Raw genomic sequence first — 19,758 nt, 5'->3', positions numbered from 1 at the left:
CTGAATGCTGATTCCGTAAAGAAGGCTGTGGAAAGACCTGCCCGACCCTAGACCTGACTGGGCCCAAGCGTGTTGGTTTGCCTGCCTGCAGTTCCTGTGGCAGCGGCTGTCTACGCGCGCAGAAGGCGGGAGTAACGCAGGGGGTAGGCCGGGCAGCGGAGGAGTGGGCGCCGCTCGAAGGGGCAGCCCGGGAGGGCGCGGGCCAATCGGAGCGCCCTCCGTCAGCGACCAATCACTGGCCGCCTCGCCCGGCAAATCTGCCCGGCAGTGCGGGGCGGGGCTGCCGGGAGTCCTGGTGCCGCCGGTTACACTTCTGAGCGCCTTCGGGAAGCCACAGGGTAGGGGAACCTGTGCGGAGGAGCCGGGGAGAGATAGCAGGCAGGCCCAGCTTATGTGCCAGCCCAGTGACACACACAGAAGCATAAGTCAGGCTAAGGATGGTGCGTCCGGGCGCTCACGTGTGTATTACAGAACCACCGGCAGGACTATTTGCGATGTGGGCACCTGTCGTGTGAGTGCCTCCGGGCGTGGTTGCTCATGGGACGTTCAGTTTTTGCATGATTTATCTCGAGGGGCCTACCTTCCTCTGGCGTCAGAGGAGGAACCTAAGAAGTTTAGCGGAGCCGGGTTTCAGCAGATTAAGGGAGTGGAACAGCGGCTGGGCCAGAGAGGGTGGGGACTGCAGGTGCTGGGGGCTAGGGAACCACCTATTTGCCCCGTCTCCCCACCTGAAAGGCCTTTTGGGCAGGCTAGCGTGACAAAGGTGGCCCTAAAATGCTCGAGAGCCCGGGCAGTGATGATCGCTGAGTGAGTGGCACTGGGCTAAGCCTCAGCAGTTGACTGAAAGAGAGGGATGCTAGCAGTTAGGAAGGTTAGGAGGAAACTCAGGATGGGGACCATCTGCTCCCCCAACCCCAGCGGGACAAAGACATCCTTGGAGGTCTGCAATGCTGACTGGATGGCCTCGCTCCCTCCTCACCTCCACAACGTACCCCTTTCCCATCTGGCAATCCCAGGTATTCTTCTATTCCTACTTGTTCCCACTGTGTTTGCTTCTGCCATTTTAGTGTTGTTAATGGGTTGGGCTGCGTTTCCATTGTGCTGAGAAAGTAATTGTCAGTGACCTTAACTAAATCGCTTTTTATTTCCAACCAAAAACTTAACACTGATGCGGCTGCTGTAAAGAGATTTAAGTCCACTGCATCATTGGACTTAAGAGGACTCGGGAGAACAGAAGCACCATTTTTTGTTTGTTTGTTTGGGTCTTTTGTTTTGTTTTTACTTGAAAGCCTCATTCTAAGAACATTACCTTCTTAATTGTGGGACCAGGGTCTGTAAGAGGTTCATTTACTTGAAATCACTCAAAAAGGAGATATCAAGGGTAATGAATAGAAAGTCATTAACAATTTTAGATCTGGATCAAAATTAACACTGTAGGGTATTTCTCATTTATCTGACCTTGCCTAGTGGGGAGAGAAACAAAAAATGGATTAGCATTAAGAATGGGTTCAGAACCAGGACTGAGTATAAAAACACATATTTTTGTTGCTGAAAAAGCCAGAAATAGAGAATGCAGGCGCTCATCACAGGCAGTCATTAGGTGTGATAAGGTGGTGGTGTTTGAAGCTTTGTCTCTCTCTATATATACACAGATGTCTGCCTGGCTGATCTAGAACTGAAGCCTTGAAAAGCACTTCTGCACCAGCCACTTTTCCGCTCCTGGGGGTTTTGTACCATGACATCACTCTCATTAGATTTGTTAAATGTGTCCTCTTCCTTCCTCCCAATAGCTGGTTAAAACATGGTTTCTAGGGAAGGAGGTTTGGACTACAGGGATCTTGGTCTCTTGTGCTGGGCAAAGTCCTGGATTCTGATACTTGGAAAGCACTCCTAGGAGCAGGAGATGGACCAGTGCCAGTCCTCTCTCTCACCTGGAGGCATAACAATTGACTTCACCCCTAGACTTCCAGACAAACTCCCAAGCATCCCTGGGAGCAGTCAGCTTTTTGGTGGCAGACAAGATGACCTCATGCAACCCCAGGTCTTTGCTTTCTATGCATGAGAAAGAGCCAGGCTGGCTTCAGATGCAGCCTTTCCTTCCTTGCCTCTTTTGGAGGTCTTCCAGGTTCATTGTCCTCATGGGCTCTTGTTGCTTTTGAGCAAGGAGAAAGTTGTTGAATATCTTTATAGTTATGATCACTTGTGTTTTATCAGCCATTGACTACAGCTCCTTGGGAAATGCCAGATGGTTGTGCTTCAGAACACGTCTTTTCCATGTTTAATTGACGCCTGTGGAGTCATCCCTGAAATGATGCACAGGCCTCTTTTAACATGAGTCATTTGTCTTTAGGCTTTCTAATGGAATTGTTTTGTCAGGTGGTACAGCAAGTAGTATGTGTTTGCAAACAGAATGGCATCTTAGGCAGGCGCTAAATGGCTCTATCATTCAGGGCATGTCCTGGTAGGCTGGGGCTTCCTCCTTCCTGTTGTACTTTGGACTGTTCAGACCATAGCAGCAGCCCTGTCCATGGCGTGGCTATGCATTCTGACTCCCAGACTCCAGAAAGGAGCTGGGCATTTTTTCTGCGATCTATAGGGTATCACCCAGTTACTGGAATTGTCAGAGTTTGCAAAGAGCAGAGCCTGCCATTGTGACTGGAAATGCTATGGTTAGCTACCATGGGGGACACAGGAATTTGTTCACCCTGCTTTGTGAAGTTTAGTTTTTCCATGCCAAAAAAAAAAAAAAAGTCATTGATTCTTCAAAAGAAACAGAACTCATTGCTGTGAATGCCCTTTTCCCAGCAACAGAAGGGACATGAGTGTATGTATATATAAGCTCAAGACAGGAAAATCACATATTAAGTGCTAGCCATTCATGGGCCCTCTCCCCCTTCCCCCCCCTCCCCCCTGCCTCTCCACTAGTTCTCTTTTCCCTACCTCAAGCTTGGTATTCTCCAGCTAAGGACTAGCAGTAAAGTTCTGCCCAGACTTACTGAGAGATGCTGAAACACAGACGATGTTCACGAGGTGGAGGCCACCATCTTCTTCCCTTTTCCTCTCTTCCTCTTCCCCCTCATCATCACCTTCATCATAATAGCCATTATTTACTGAGTACTCCCATGTTACACCTGCTGGCATACATTACCTCCAAGATGGGTATTAACATCCTCAATTTAGAAATAAGAAAATTATTATCCAGAAAGATTAAGTAATTGTCTCAAGATCACACAAGTTGTAAACAGCAGAACTAGTATTTAAGCCCCTAGGCAGCTGGCTCCAAAAACCCATACACTGTCCCTGTGCCCCTAAGGAGGACTTTGGAAGTGCAGAGCAAGCAGCTGGGGGGCTGGGGGAGAATTCTCTAACTGCAATCCAGTTTTCCCAGACCATCTCTGCAACAGATGAAAGGATTTTCAAAACTAGATGGTCTTTATCTGAGTGATTATGTATCGCTAGCTAACTAGAACACACATAGATATGTATATATCTTATACCTCTGAATAATATAAATATATCTATTTCCCTGTTTTATCTGTAAAGATATGTATCTCCCTATTCAGAATTGCAACCCAGTAAGTTATCCTTATTTGGAATTGGAACCCAGTAAGTTTTAAATTCAAATACAGTGTTTAGACCTATGCAGTGTGGGCATGTGTGCTTGTGTGTGCCGACCCAGGGCATCTGTAATATTGGATCAGCTCTGTCAGGGTGGGGGTGGGGCGGCAGTGACATGGGAAAGGGCAGGGAAAAGGCAGGGGTTCTGGCATTGATAGCAGAACTGGGATGGAGTGAACTATGTCAGGTTTGACTGCATCTGCTGCATTTGCCTAAATCGTGATGGGAGAGAACAAGTGTGAATGTGTGCCTCTCAACAAAGCCTTGATGTATTATTTTCCTGCCACAACTGTTAAGAACACCTGTTAATGACCAGTGTCACCCAAACATATTGGCATAGCTTGGAGAAGAACCTCAGAACAATTCTCCCTGCCAACTGCAGAGAATGACTGGAGACCCTAGGGGTAAAAAATCTGCAAACCGCAAAAGTCACATTTTTAAATTAAAACTTTAAACTCTATAAACCATTTTGCTGATGTCAGTGAAAGCATGGCTTGCTTTATGGACAAAGGACTGATAAGAAATCTTTTTTTCTACAGTGAATACAGCTTTTCAATGAATTCTTTTTCTCTGTATATTTTAACACTGTTTCTACATTTTAAACCATGCTCTTTCCCCTTCTTTTTATTAAAGGTAAACTATTGGTCTGTTGGAAAGAGCCTTGAACATAAGGGTCTCAAAATGTGATATCATTGATTTTGACAGTGATACCAAAGAATTTCTGTATCTGAATTTCTCAGAACTTAGTTTCCTCATTTGTAGTAAAGATACTGGATTAAATGAAATGTAGAGTCCTTTCCCAATTAAAAATCTTTTGATGAATTTTAAGGTTTTTTGTTTGGTATTTTCGTTTGTTCGTTTGCCTGTTTGCCTCCAAATATGGAAGAATGAGTGGATCATTTTCGATCTGAAGGCTATTTCTTTTATGCCTCTTTAGAACAAGAAATTATTTTTGGCAAGTGCAAACAAGGACTCACAAGTGCCAGAATGAGGCATGGTCTTCTCACTTTAGCATCCTAAAAGGGACTATAGAATAGTTCAAATTGAACAGACTCGGGAGTACCTTCTAAGAAACCTCCATGCTCAGGCCTGTGGGAGACCCCAAGGTGAATCAGGCATCAACCCTGCTGTCAAATGAGCTTACAACCTAGTGCTGGAGATATTTATACATGTCCGTATAGCTATGTATGTATATCTTCACCATACACAATTAAAAAAAACCTAACTGAGGTACATACTAAAACAGAGATGTAAGTTAGTGTTACAGAAGCACACAGAATGGAAAGGTTAATTCCAATGTTTAAGAGTTGGAAATACTTTCTTGAAAAAAAAAAAAATGGAATTTGACCTGGGAAATAGTCAAGACTCAAGGAATATGGCCTGGGGGTCAGAATTGGGAAGGGAGCTTTCCAGGTGAAATAGGCTAGTTGGACTAAGGAATGGGGGGATACTTGGAAAATGGCCAGAGGATTCCCTCTGCTGCCTCCCAGTAATGCTATGTTGATGTCTTTTTTTTTTGTCTTTTTTTCTTTTTAGGGCCACACCCGCAGCATATGGAGGTTCCCAGGCTAGGGGTCTAATCAGAGCTGTAGCCACCAGCCTACGCCACAGCCACAGCAACTCAGGATCCAAGCCGAGTCTGCGACCTACATCACAGCTCAGGGCAACGCCAGATCCTTAACCCACTGAGCAAGGCCAGGGATAGAACCTGCATCCTCATGGATGCTAGTCGGGTTGGTTAACCACTGAGCCATGACAGGAACTCCTGTGTTAATATCTTTATTTGCACCTCTCCCCACATTTCTATTTCTAGGTATCTGTCTTCCATATGAACAACTGGTACACAGAGAACATGGATTTTTCCCTTTATAACCCTAAATCCTAATCCAGGTGGCAGCTCTGTCATTGGTGACTGTAGAGTGAATGGCTTAGTCCTTGGAACTGGAGTGCTAGAGGAGTGGCTTGCAGCCACTTTCATTTTCAGCTGTGATCAGAGCTAAACTGAATAGGTTGGTTAGGTTCACCTTCTGTAAATGCCCCGTGAAACACTGAACATTTTCCAATCCCTTTCTTGTTATCTCTGCAGAATATTCCTGTAGCTCGAGATAAGGCTCAGCGCTAAGCCCCATTGGAAATGGAAATTCTGAGCCCCACTGGAAATGGAAATTCAGAGTAAGATGGTCAGAGGGTCAGAAGCAGATCTCTGATGTCACTTGTGTCCTAGGCTCAGTTCTCTCACCCTGCATCGTTTCTGCCCTCCTTCTTCCCTTGTCCAGTCTGAATGTCTCATGTTTCCTCTCTGGCTACAGCCTCAGCCTGCTCTCATTTCTTGTTCCCCTCTTCCCCTTTCTTCCCCTGACCTGGCCTGTCCCCAGGCCTCTCCCTTTCCAGTGCTGGCTGTTGCTCCGCTGCTCTTCACTGCTTCCAATTCCCAGAGCCTTCTCTGTCCTCATCTTGCTGATGATCCGCCCTTTGTTCCTTTTCTACCATTCTGGAATCCTGTGGTTTTTTGGGGTTTTTTTTTTTTGGCTTTTAGGCCCACACTCGTGGCATATGGAGGTTCCCAGGCTAGGGGTCGAACTGGAGCTGTAGCCACCCGTCTACATCACAGCCACAGTAATACCAGATCTGAGCCACGTCTGTGACATACACCACAGCTCATGGCAATGCCGGATCCTTAACCCATTGATCGAGGCCAGGGATCGAACATATGTCTTCATGGATCCTCTTCAGATTCATTTCCACTGAGCCACAACAGGAACTCCCTGGAATCCTGTTCTTTTCCTTTCCAACCCTGCCTTTGTCCCCTTGGTGGTTTCTATAGCTCTTTTCCTCTGGTCCCACAGTCATACCCCATGTGTGTGACACAGAGACAAAATCACTATGGGGGCAGGAGTTAGGGAATCATTACTCAAATCCTGCTTCTGGAAGTTGGATCAGGTCTGGTGTATCTCACAGAGATGGAGACCCCAAAAGGGTACAAGACACATTGAGGCACAGGAAGTTTAGGTTGGCCCCACTTTGGGGATATCCTGAGCCATGAGCTGGCCTTGGAAGAGACTTATTCTCCTATAGGATCTGAGGCTGTGGAAAACCAAGGACCAAGCTGAATCTACCAGGGCTGACCCAACCAAGGGAGAGAAAAAAAAAAAAAATCACACAGGACCAAAATGTTCTTTGGGTTTTTGTTGCTGTTGTTTTTTGTCTGGGTGGTCCCAGTGAGGAATAAAAAGAGGCTATGATTTGGTGTTTGCATTAGTAGGCTTCTCTTCTCAGAAGATCCTTTACTTCCTGAGATCCTCTCGAAGCCCCAGTATCAAAAAAGCCACAGGGAATTCAGGAATCACACGTGTCTGTAAGAAGCAGAACCATGCATGGATTGGCTTAGAGCATTAATGCTAGAGCCACAGTGTCTGTATTTGAATCCCAACTCTGCCTGTCATGACTTTGTGACCTTGGGCGAGCTACTTAACCATTCTGTGCTACAGTGTTCTCTCTAAAACAGAGATAATAATGACACTACCTCATTTGGTTAGTGTGAAAATTAAATTAGTTCATATAGCATGCTAAGAACAGTCTGTCACAAAATAATGTATCCTTAAAAAAAGTATTTATGACTGTCACTTATTGAAAGCCTGTGTCTAGAATGGACAAGAAAAAAAAGGTGTAAAATGCAGTCTACACCCTCAGGTAATTTGCAATGTAGTTAAGGAGCTGACCTTCCAATTAAGCCATGTGGCTCAGTGTTCTCTGTCTGACCAGATCAGGATAACGTGAATGGTCATCCCGTCAAAGGGACTTAGCGTTAAGGGAAGGCTACATGGAGGGTTGCCCAGGATGTGAGGGTGACCAAGGGAACCTTAAATGCAATCTGAGTGCAGCTGGTCAAGAGAGCATGAAAATCCTCTTTAGCTACTTTGTCTTCCTGTCCCAAGCTCAGCTGTCAAACTTTGTCATCTCTAGCCATCCAAAGCCTTTGGGAAAAATGTAACTCTCTGTGACAGGGCCATATTGCTGACTTTTCTTCTGCTTCCCTCATGGCCCCATCACCAGCCCTCCTAACCCAGTCATTTTGTTCCCAGATCAAGAGTGGGAATACTACAAAATGCTTTCCTTTAAATAAATCTTTTTACACATACACAAAACACACACACACACACACACACACACACACACTGGGCCATGACCTTGGCCTCACCTTCAAGAGAGCCCAAGTTCTACTGCCTGCTGTTGTTTACCCTTTATAAAGATCCTGCAAGACAGACCCACTGACATTTCAGGTCCTAGGAGCCTGCTACTGTCACATGCATGCTGCTGTTTCAGACGAGCTTCTGACATTGAGGATTTAGTTTCTGACATGTGCTCTTACCTGACCTCTACTCCACATCCCTCCTGGCCTCTGAGAGCTTAAAAGTACAGGCACACTACAGGGGAGGATCTCGAAATGCTTAAGCTCCCGTGATTTGCCTTTGGGAAAAGTGCAGACCACTCTGTAAATGCTGACTAATCCCAATTTGAGTTTCAAACCAGGCCTGCAGAGGCGGGATTATTTATAGACATTGTAATAGGTGGGTGTGTTTGTGTGTGAGAGAAGAATGTGAACACACGTCAAGAACCAAATTTAGGCGAAGGAGGACTGTGACTAAATCTGTTGGAGTATTTGCACTTGTGAATAAATAGGAGTCCTTCCACTTTCTCACATCTGTAGGAATGTGGGCTACATTGTTGAACGCTCACGACGTTCAAATAGTTCTTAAGAGGATGACATTAGTAGATCTCTAGGGAGCTTCCAGACAGCATGGGTTAGGCTACAGCAGCCTGCAGTGCTCTCAGGGGGATGTCTAGGCTGCACTGTCTATGAAACACCAGCAGTCTTTTTTGGATTCATTGTCTATGAAGCAGTTGACATTTTCCAAGAGAATAACAGGGTTTTGAAAAATAATTTCCAACTATTCTAGAACTATTGGCTGGAAGGTATTATGTCTTCTCGGAGACTACCCTACTAGTCATTTCTTCTCTGTACAGACCTGATGAAATCTAAATAAGGAAAAAAAATAGAAGGCAGTTGTACCCTGTAACACAAATGTCTCAAATGTGGCAGCATCTGCAGTAATGGTGTGACTGAGAATCCTGCCTAGACTCGGGCAGACTGGGGGGAATACTTTATGAACATGGATGACTTGAAGGCTTATATTCTGGAAGCAATATTCTTAAAGTACAGTTGAAACCACATGAAAAAAATGTTGAACAGGTAAAGGTGAAGGCAATGTCCCTTCCTTGCTCCCTGGGTCTGAGTTTAAGTGGTCGTCCTGCCAGGAGGTGTCCGTGTAGATCCTCATAAGTATTATCTGAGCACATTGTGCAAGTTTGGCCTAAAAAAATTAGAGATATCTGTTTATGCCTTTTGCTTCTTTTGGTTGTCATTGCCTGTATTTTAAAGATGGATTCATTTAAAAGGAAAGTACTTATTCAAAGGATATTTATCAAGTGCCCTTTTGTGTCATGTACTATGTTAAATTAGGTGAATATGGAGATAAATAAGATTCTTCTCCTTGCTTTTCATGAATGTATGATCTTAGAAGAAAGCCAAAATTCAGACACGATGGAGAAAAATGGATAGGGTATGATGACACTCAGAAAACCGATACCAATTCTGTTACCAGAAAGAGAAGGAAAGCTTGGTAGACTGGGCTTCCAAGGAGACATGACCTTGGGCTGAGTCATGAAGAGCAATTAGTAAATAACCAGTGGGTGTTACAGGTAGAAAGAGGGGAAATGGTGCAGAGGTACTAAGGACTGAGAACTAAGGTGACCTTGAGGAAACCTAAGCATAGATTTCATTTAAGGAAGGTTCTGGAAATGCAGCTGGGAAAGTACTGAGCCTTCTGTTTCATGCCAAGATTAAACAGTAAACGTTATCCTGAAGGCAAAAAGCAGCCGCTGAAGGACTTGGTCAGGAATGGATTAAAAGCCCTAAACAAATTGCATAAGCATGAAGAGAAACAAAGTGACCCATCAGTTGTGAGGGATGCTGAGGGGTAATGTGAAAAATTCATAATTTCTTTCATTCTGTTTAATACATATATGTTGGTTATCTTCCATGTCCCAGGCCCTCTCCTCGGCACTGGTGATTCATTGATGATCAGCACAGACATGGTGTCTGCCTTCAAAGACCCGACTGTCTAATTAGAGCAATGGATATTTAATTGAACAGTTATAACACAATATACTATGTAAGATGACAGGAGAGGTAGAGATTACTGTTGGAAGAAGCACATAGCAGGCATGTCTTAACAAGACTTGGGAATCCAAGGAGGCCTCTGGGAAGAAATGAGGAATACACTGCATCTGAAGAATGCGTAGGAACTAGACCCCGGGATAAGAGAAACAAGGCTAGGAGTGTCCTAGGCAAGGAAACAATATGGGTGAAGACCTTGAGGAGAGAAAATGGCCCATTTAATAAACCAGAATGGTCCAGTGTAGTTTACCCTAAGCTAGGAGGGGGCAAGGAGTAAAGTGGCAGCTTCTGAGAGGTCTAATAAGCCATGTTAAAGTGGTTTAGCTTTTTACCTTAGGAGGTGCAAGAAGGGTGTTCAGCAGATGAATGACAAAGCAGCTCTGTGTTTTGGAAGGAACAGTCTGGCTGCAGTCCACAAATGTATTTGATTTGGGAAGTACCATAACCAAGGAGACCCCTTAGGTTGTGGGTGGGGTCATCCAAGTGAGAGATGATGCTGACCTGAGGAAGAGAGTGACAGTGTGGACAAAGGAAAAGGGACAGACATAGAAGATAGATCTATAGATGTATAGATTCCATCAGCAGGAGCTAGAATCCACTGGAGGGTAAAAGAGAAGGTACAACTGTCTTAGGTAACTGACCAAGGATGGCATTCCCAAAAATAAGGATACAGGAGAAGGAGCAAGTCTAGGGGTGATGGAGGGGAGTAGATATGCTTAGTTTGGAACATGCTGAGTTTGAGGTACTCATGGGACATTTCAGAATTGGGAGACGTCCAATGGACATGACTTCAGAGCTAATTCTTACAATTTGCCCAACCCCCTACCCTCACTCACAGCTACTATGATATTCAATATAAAATGATTTGAGTTTGAAATCAGTATCTTTTCTAATATGTTTCTAAAACTTCAACTATCTTGAAATTCTAGTCTCAGATGAGCAGCCCTCCCAAGCTCATCTAGTGTTCTGCTTGTTCTGCGTGAATTCTGTCATCTCTTGTTCACTATTTCCTCTACCATCTTGGCAGCCTGGGGTGAGGGTGGGGGTTAGTTCTGTGCACTACATCGCAAACCAGCTTTTAGTTACATGACCACACTATCAAATACCATTTATTTTACACACTGATACCCCAGGTTACATCATGAGGTTTATTAGTAAAAGGATTTTGGAGTAGAATATGTAACATAAATTTTTCTCCTACCCTAAATATTTTCCCATTTTTCTCTAAACCTTCCTATTGTTCTTTTGTGTTAAAGGGAAAGATTGTTAAAATGTGATTATCCCAGAATGAAGAAAGCTCGTCAGGAGATGACCGAGTGCCTTCTGTGTGGTTTTTCTTTACTAAATAGATGATGTCATCTGCTCAGAGACAGAGCAGGGTGACAGTAGGAAGACTTTCTTCTTAATGACTTACCTATATGGGATCTTATTTGGGGATTAGCGTCTATTGGACGTTTAAGGAAGAGAAAGTCTTGTCAAAGAAAAATAGATACCTCTCGATATCTAGAGGGCTTTAAAATGCCTCTAGTACATGGAATTGAAAACACTTTGGAGTTCCCATTGTGGCACAGCAGAAACGAATCTGACTAGTATCCATGAAGATGCGAGTTCGATCCCTGGCCTCCCTCAGTGGGCTAAGGATCTGGCATTGCCATGAACTGTGGTGTAGGTCTCAGACATAGCTTGGATTGCTATGTTGCTATGGCTGTGGTGTATGCTGGCAGCCGTAGCTCCGATTCCACCCCTAGCCTAGGAACTTCCTTATGCTGCAGGTGCTGTCCTAAAAAAAAAAAAAAAAAAAAAAAAAGGAGCAGCAAAAATAAATAAAACCTTTGACCCACATAAATCATAAGATACTGAAGCTGATTTGGAGACTGTCTAGGGCAATAAATTCCCTTGGTGCCCTGCAGAGTTCTTGGGAGTCTTGGCTCCCCCTTGAAGCACACCCCCACCCCCGCCGCAAGTTCGCCTCAAGGCTAGGAGTAAGAGTGTCTGGACAGGCCTTTAACCAGAGAAGTTCTACTTGCGTTTGTTTTTACATGTTAGTACTTCATTTGACAACATTCCCAGTCTGAAAACACCCTGAAAACCTCTGATTTACTTCACTTTTCTCCAGATCATCTAGCCAGTCGGGCTAGACCAGGACCAGCTCTCTGGATTCCCAGGCAGATGTCTGTCCTCAGACACTGGGATGCCCCTTGGCTTCTCAGCCCATGAAAAATGTGTTGATCATCCTCAGCTTCCAAATGTTCTGCCTTACTTCGAAACATTGTTGCTTCATCGCCCTGTGAATAATTACGAATTAAATAGGCAACTGATTAAAAATTAAATTGGCCACATGGCCTTCTCAGATTTTGCGGGCAGTATAATGGTATTATTAACACTCTCTCACATGCCCCATGGAAAATAACCAAGTGTGATGGGTCAGGTTCATCTCGTTGGGTCGGCAAGCTTTAAAGATATTCTTTGATTTGAGAAATCGCTCAATGGTGCCCTGATCTTGAACCTTGGACTCATGTCAACTGTATTTTGTATTTCCTAAAGATGCCGCAGCCTTTCTGTACTTGCCAATATGGAGTCACGTTCTCTACAAATGCTGATTTTTTTCCCAGAGACTTAATTTAGGCGTGTGAGGTAGGAAGCCCCAAAGATATGTTATTAAAAGATACTTTGCATGAGCATAAGTTGCAGGAAATCTACTCTCTGCCATCTACTCTAATTTTCCTTTTAAATTGTTCAATGCAATATTTTATTCTAGCTGCTCCTTTAGTCATCCTTTCTGGTTTATTTTTGTCCTCTGTGTTTTCTAACACATCCCTCTTCATTGACCCAGATAACTCAAGCTAGAAGGACAAGTGGAGATAAGTGGAATTGGGGGCATACAGGTGCTGGGGGAGAGAGGTGCAGGGAGTGACCTCTGCCTGTTTGAGGCAGATGAATGGACCAAAGAGAAATCTGAGAAAGGGTCAAGAGACCTGGGTTCATCTGCCCTAAGCAACTCTCTAAACAGCTGTTCATTCAAGTGAGCCTGCTTGCACTTATTCTGTGTACATGTATTCGGTACTGACAAATACCAGCAACTTAGTGAGTATGGAGATGTGGGCATGAATTAGACATGACCCCATGCTCAGAATCTCTCAGTCAGCTGTCAGTGACAGACGTGGAGATCATTACCACCAGTGTCCCAAGCAGCACAAGGCAAAGAGCAGGTAAATCTGCTTGGTTGAGTCACGTGAGCTCCCAGACAAATGATTGTGATGCGTCATATACAAGTAATTAAAATGATTGTGATGCGAGTCATATACAAGTAATTAAAGTCATATACAATCTCAAGGAACCATGAGATTGCTCCTAAGGACTCTAAAAGGTTTTGTTTTGTTTTGTTTTTTCATCTTTTTAGGGCCATACCCTTGGCATATAGACGTTCCCAGGCTAGGGGTTGAATCAGAGCTGTAGCTGCTGGCCTACACCACAGCCACAGCAACTCAGGATCCGAGCTGTGTCTGTGACCTACACCACAGCTCACGACAATGCCGGATCCTTAACCCACCGAGCGAGGCCAGGGACTGAATCTGTGTCCTAATGGATGCTAGTCAGATTCCATTCAGCTGAGCCAGGATGGGAACTCCAAAGTGGATTTTTGTTGTTATTTTCGACAAATCTTCTGCTGTATTCAATGACCATAAGGCCCAATTCTCATACATATTTTTACAAATAAGTGTTCTTAGCTCAGGCCACAGAAATGTTTTACTATAGATGATTATAACTGTTCAGATCAAGTCTATTGACATATTTATAGAGATTAAATACCTAAGTCATAGTAAGAGATGATTTTCTACAAAAGCTGCCTAAACATCTTCAGCATTTAAGGACATGCTCATTTATGTCTGTTCTTAATATTTTTATCTATATCTATCTTTAATTTTTATTGGCATCGGAGGCAGTATAGAGAAGTAGTTCAGCACATGGGTTCTGTTTTAGTGGCCCTAGGATCAAATCCCAGTTATAGCTATGTGACCTTGAACAAAAAGTTTAACCTCTTTGTCACTTAGTTTTCTCATCTGTAAAATGGAGATATAGTACCTGTTTCACAAGTGCAAAGTAAGAGGAAGCACAGTCCTCAAGACCACTCTCACTCTGACACCAGGTACAAATTTGGGGGTCCTCAAGATCACCCTGAGGGTGGACAATTTACTATAAGGACTGACAGATCTCACAGAAAACTGTTATACTCAGTTACTGTTTATTACAGCAAGGCCACAGATTACAATCAGCCACATGAAGAGCCCAGGGAAGTCTCAAATGTGTCCTCTCTCAGGACAGTGCTGGTGTCCTGGTCTTGAAGTGTGATGATACGTACAAAGCACTGCTAACCCGAGATGCCTGACCAGTCCTTGGTGTCCAGAGTCTTTGTTGAGGGTCCACACAGCTGATCTCAGCATCCAGCCCCACCCCCACCCCCGCAGTGGTCAAGCCTGTTCCCAAGTGACTCAAAACCCTCGCCATAAATCTCATCCTTAGACTTTTTTGATGTGGCCCCAAAGCTCCCAGGTAAACAGAGATACTCTTTATCAGGCAGGATATTCAAGGGCTTAAGAGATTACCTTCCAGGAGCCAAGGACAAAGACTAGACCTCTCTTTGGGTAAGGTTATTAAATTCTTTACTCACAAAACAAATGTTAAATTCTTTACTTAAACAAATGTGTTTAAGAGTTAGATAATACCTAGGGAGTTCCTGTTGTGGCTCAGTGGTTAACGAATCCGACTAGGAACTATGAGGTTGTGGGTTCGATCTCTGGCCTTGCTTGGATCCCACGTTGCTGTGGCTCTGACATAGGCTGGCAGCTACAGCTCCGATTAGACCCCCAAACTGGGAACCTCCATATGCCGCAGGTGTGGCCCTAGAAAAGGCAAAAAGACAAAAAAAAAAAACAAAACGCCCCCAAAACAAGAATTAGATAATACTTGCAGTGGGCTTAGAATATTGCCTAATATAATCTGGATATATATCTATTATTATTATTAACAAACCTTTTTGATGGCCTACTATGTACCTAGCATCATACTAGATATATCATACAGAGCACCTTCAGGAAATCTTTAAAAAATTGACAAGGTGTAGTTGAGAATCTTGTAGGAGAGATAATAAGGTTTAAGTTAAACCAACAAAAGCAGGAGTTCTTGTGGCTCAGCAATAATGACCTCAACTAGGTGAAGTTTCCATTAGGATGCAGGTTTGATCCCTGGCCCCGCTCAGTGGGTTAAGGATCCAGTGTTACTGTGAGCTGCGGTGTAGGTTGCAGACACAGCTCATATCTGGCATTGCTGTGGCCGTGGCATAGACTGGCAGCTGCAGCTCCAATTCAACCCCTAGCCTGGGAACTTCCATATGCCGTAGGTGCAGCCCTAAAATAATAAAAAGCAGAATGAGGTGAGTACAGTAAAGAAACAAGCAAATTGTGCTAGAGATCAGGAGAAGGGGTGGCTACTTCCAGGTAAGGGTTAAGGGACAGCTGCCCCAGAAGGGCACCGGTGAGCTGCACAGAGGGACAGGGAGGATTCAGTAGGGGGTGGAGGGTTTTCCAGATGGAGGGAGCCACATGAATAAAATTTGAGATGGGAAAGCAAGGGCACTTCAGGGAACATGTGCTGCCATGGCTTGCTATAGGAGCAATAGGAGGAGGAAATGGGAAAGGACTGCACAGACAGACTGCAAGCAGTTTTCAACGTGGTGCTGAACACTTTATGCTTTATCTCTACTCTAGAGAGCCAGTGACAATTTAGAGCCTAAAGAAAACCCTGAAAGAAAATAAGCTGTCTCATGTCTCCAGGGTTTGAAACATGTTCCTTCCTCAACCACATCACCCTCCTGATAACCCCCACTTCACTTGACTAATTACACAAATCCTGCAAGAAACAGCTCAAGAACTACTTCTGTGCACACTTCCATTATGGAACCTGTATGTGCCATTGGGACCTGTTTTCCACTCTATACACCTGGGCTTTGTCACCTGTATACTCCGTGTCTGTATATTTGTGTAGTGGTTCAAAAGAAACAAAGGAGCCCTCCAAAGAGGAGAGAGACATTAAATCTTGAAATGGCTACAAAGAATTTAAACATAAAGTGTAGATATGTCTAGTTAATTTAAGGAGAAAGTAGGACACACAGGAAAAAATGAGTAATAATGCCTAGAGTAAGACAAAATGTTGTAACAGCATTGCAAAGTCTTGTCAAGGTGTCCCATGGCCTTAGTAGCAGCGATAGCAATAACAATAATAATGGACAAAAGATCTTACTTATATGACACTTATAAAGTATTTTCTAGGTGCCTGATTCTGCTCTACTTGATTTATGTGTAAATCCAGTTAATCTTTACAACTAAGTAATGTTAGGTACTGTTATCTCCATTTTACAGATGAATAAATTGAGGTACAGAGAAGTTAAGCAACTTGCAACAAAACCGATAACAATACTACATTGCAAAACCTTGGCCTTGCCAAATTCATTTAACTGCATCTGAATAAAAGACATTCCTAGAATTGTTGATCGACCTAGTGTTGGGCTGTAACTTCAGTTCCTTTCGTTGGTTAGAATCAAGGGCAGTTTTCTTTTTATCTGAGGCATTTCTTTCCATGGCAGGCCTCTAAGGCCTGAGTGCCCCTGAGGATGGTGGTATTTGAAGGACCGCCTGCAAACCTGTTCCAGCTGAACAAGTCACTTTTTTTTTTTTTCCAAGACCAGACATATAGGAGGCTTTTTATTGACTCAGAGCAAAAGCAGCCCAGTGGTTCAAGTAGACTGTGTAGTAATCACCCAGCAAGGCTCCAGCAGAGAAAATGTCTTCCTGCCTCTCGGCGGAAAGATCAGCAGAGGCTTTTAGCAGGTGTGTACTTGTCAGAACACTGGTCTTCCAGGGTGGGTGTGTTTTCCTTCAGTTTCCCTGTTGTGTATAATGTACAAATTTCCTTTAAACCCATCATTTCGTGTAATTTAGACTGCTACTGGTTGGATTTTCCCTCTCCCCTGTCAGAGCTCCTGGATTAGTCTTTCATTTACAGGAAAGAAAAAAACGCCTCTTATTTTGAGGGGCTCTAGCTGAGGAGCTTTCCTGGATCTCAGCTACTCAGCAGTTTGTCAAATGAATCTCAAAATAACCCTCCCCTGTGAAAACATTCAGCCAAGCTAGGTGATGAGGAAGGTGTTTTTTTCTAAGTCCCCATAATAAATTCCATATAAATGTCCCACAAAGCAATGAAATATGAGTCATTTTGGAGTGAAGGGAACTATCACCTAAGTGCTAAACGAGAAATGAGCCATTGGCCAATGTATTCAGTCAGGGTGGTGTAGATCCATCGTTGGCCAGCTGGAAGGTGGTCCTTGTGAGAGTGAGAACCTAGTTGGTGTGAGGGAGAGAATTCCTCCAGCAGTTTGATGAAATTCTTAGATGAGCCAAAAATAAGTAAATTCCACTGTAAGCCTTGGAAATGATTTGCTTTATGCAAACATGATGAGTTAAATCTGTGAGCACATTTTTGGCTTAAGTGTAGCAAGTATGAAAGAAACATACCTTATTTCTTTGCATTGATTAATAATCTTTATTACCATGAGGTTGTGGGTTCGGTCCCTGCCCTTGCTCAGTGGGTTAACGATCTGGCGTTGCCGTGAGCTGTGGTGTAGGTTGCAGACGCGGCTCAGATCCTGCGTTGCTGTGGCTCTGGCGTAGGCCGGTGGCTACAGCTCCGATTCGACCCCTAGCCTGGGAAACTCCATATGCCGCGGGAGCGGCCCAAGAAATACCAAAAAGACAAAAAAAAAATTAAAAAATAAAAAAATTAATAATCTTTATTAAAATAGGGTCCTTTAATTAGTTGTTAATAAGTTAGAATCCTTGGATTCTTAAGATAGAAGAGACCCTAAAGCTCATTTGACCCACTGTCCTAAATCTGCAAATGGGAAAATTGAGCTCCAGTCGCACCTAAAAGATAAAGTTCATACAAGTAATCAGAGCAAAACCAACCTGGGATTCAAGGCTTTGGGCTGTGTTAACCAAAAAAAAAAAAAAAAAAAAAAATCATGTCCTCAACTGAGAGAAGATTAGAGTGCCCTCTTGTGCCCATGAATGGAAATTCTTCATGTTTTTAACAATGTAAAATCATTTTAATCTCTCCACCAGTTTTCCTGCATTGGGGTGAAGATCAGACGTTTAGCTCTGAAAATAAATCCTGTGATCACCATGTTATCAGAAGTAAATGCACAATGCATTTAACCTACTTCATCAGTAAATATATGGAAGCAGTAACACCATCTCCAGAGTAGTTTCCTGTGGACTGAGTCTGACAGACCTAGGTTTCTGTCCCAGGCAGCCACTGGAAATCTTTGCAATCCTGAATTAATTGCAAAACCAATCTGAACCTCAGCCCCCTCATCTGCAAAATGTGGATAATCACTGCCCTGCAGGACTGTGGCAGAAATCAAATGAGATCGTGTAAGTGAAGTGCCCAGCCTGACATTCCGTACACACCACGCACAGTAAATTGAAGTTATTAGTTATTTCCAGACGTGAGCCCCCACCAGGGATCACAGCAAGTTCATAGTGAGAGAACTGAAGTGAAAACACTGGAAAGTAAACAGAATGACCCTGGGATGCTTTTAGTTCTTGGACAAGAGGTTTTCATGAGCTCTATGGGCAGAGGAAGTACATTTTAAAAGAGATACATACTAAATATGTGATTCCTCCAAAATAAATTCTTCCTTTAGATAGGGAAGTTAAAATGGAGACAGGCCCAACGGCTTTCCCACAGATGACATCTCTTTCAGGGGTAACACCTGGTCTTTGGCACTAAGGGCCCAGCAGTCAAAGGAAAATTCTTTGCTCAGAAAGAAAACTGTTTGCAAAATCAAATCAGATCTTATTTAAGGCATCAGTCCAGTTCTTTTAGAAGTCTTTATTTATTGAGAGGAGAACCACATTAAAACCAGTAAAGAACAGAAGTGAAAAACAATAGTCCGGTGATTTCTTCCTTTTTCATTTTCCTTAACTCCTTATTTTATGAAACAAGCTATGTCAGCTTAAGCTTTCCTGCAGAATGGCACTAAATCAAGTCCTTTTGCCCCAATGAACTTTCAGAGATTCTCTCCTCCCTCCAGTGATTCTTACAGCCGTCCTTTTCATACACGCGGGAGGGAGATATCATTATGTACAGTACAAGGAGACTTGACCTTTAAATGTCAGTGGAAGTGTGGCGTCTGGCGATTCTGTCTGTATCCTTCTCCCACCAGCTTATTGAAGAAGAACTGAGGAAAATAGTCCAATAGTGTGTTAAGCGGGAAGGGATAGGGGCGAAAGGAGCCCGTACCAGTGCCTCTCTCTTTGTTTTCCCCTAACCAGGGAAAAGGAAAGGAAGGACTGGACTGACCTCTGTCATCCAAATACTTACCCTAGACACCACAATCGCTGGGAGGTTCAAGTGGATTGTCGCACCGCAAGAGCTGATAAAAGTCTCCTCAGTTTGCTCGCCTCGCTCCTAAGGCCGCCCTTCCTTTGGGAGAATCTGTTAGTTCACCTAAGGCAAATTCTGCAGGAGAGGCCCAGCCATTTTTTACTGATGGGGAAAAAAAAAAAAAAAAAAAAAAGTTAATCCTGGAGTTCCCCTCGTGGCGCAGTGGTTAACGAATCCGACTAGGAACCATGAGGTTGTGGGTTCGATCCTTGGCCTTGCTCAGTGGTTTAAGGATCCAGCGTTGCCTAGAGCTGTGGTGTAGGTCGCAGACGCGGCTCGGATCCCGCATTTCTGTGGCTCTGGCATAGGCCGGCAGCTACAGCTCCGATTAGATCCTTACCCTGGGAACCTCCATATGCCGCGGGAGCGGCCCTAGAAAAGGCAAAAAGACCAAAAAAAAA

General features: G+C 43.9%; 1 protein-coding gene across 1 annotated transcript in view; it reads left to right on the top strand.

Annotated features, from left to right (window-relative positions):
• Nucleotides 1–282: 282 nt before the first annotated feature.
• Nucleotides 283–19,758, top strand: part of PLCXD2 (phosphatidylinositol specific phospholipase C X domain containing 2) — a 50,359-nt gene continuing 30,883 nt past the window's right edge. Inside the window, exon 1 of the mRNA XM_047792793.1 lies at nt 283–1,016. Coding sequence (XP_047648749.1) covers nt 854–1,016 — 163 coding nt within the window. The 5' untranslated portion in view covers nt 283–853. The remainder of the gene's footprint in view (nt 1,017–19,758) is intronic.

Source organism: Phacochoerus africanus, chromosome 1 (assembly GCF_016906955.1).
Source record: "Phacochoerus africanus isolate WHEZ1 chromosome 1, ROS_Pafr_v1, whole genome shotgun sequence".
NCBI classification, from domain to species: Eukaryota; Metazoa; Chordata; class Mammalia; order Artiodactyla; family Suidae; genus Phacochoerus; species Phacochoerus africanus.
This window is presented reverse-complemented; position numbering and strand designations above follow the sequence as displayed.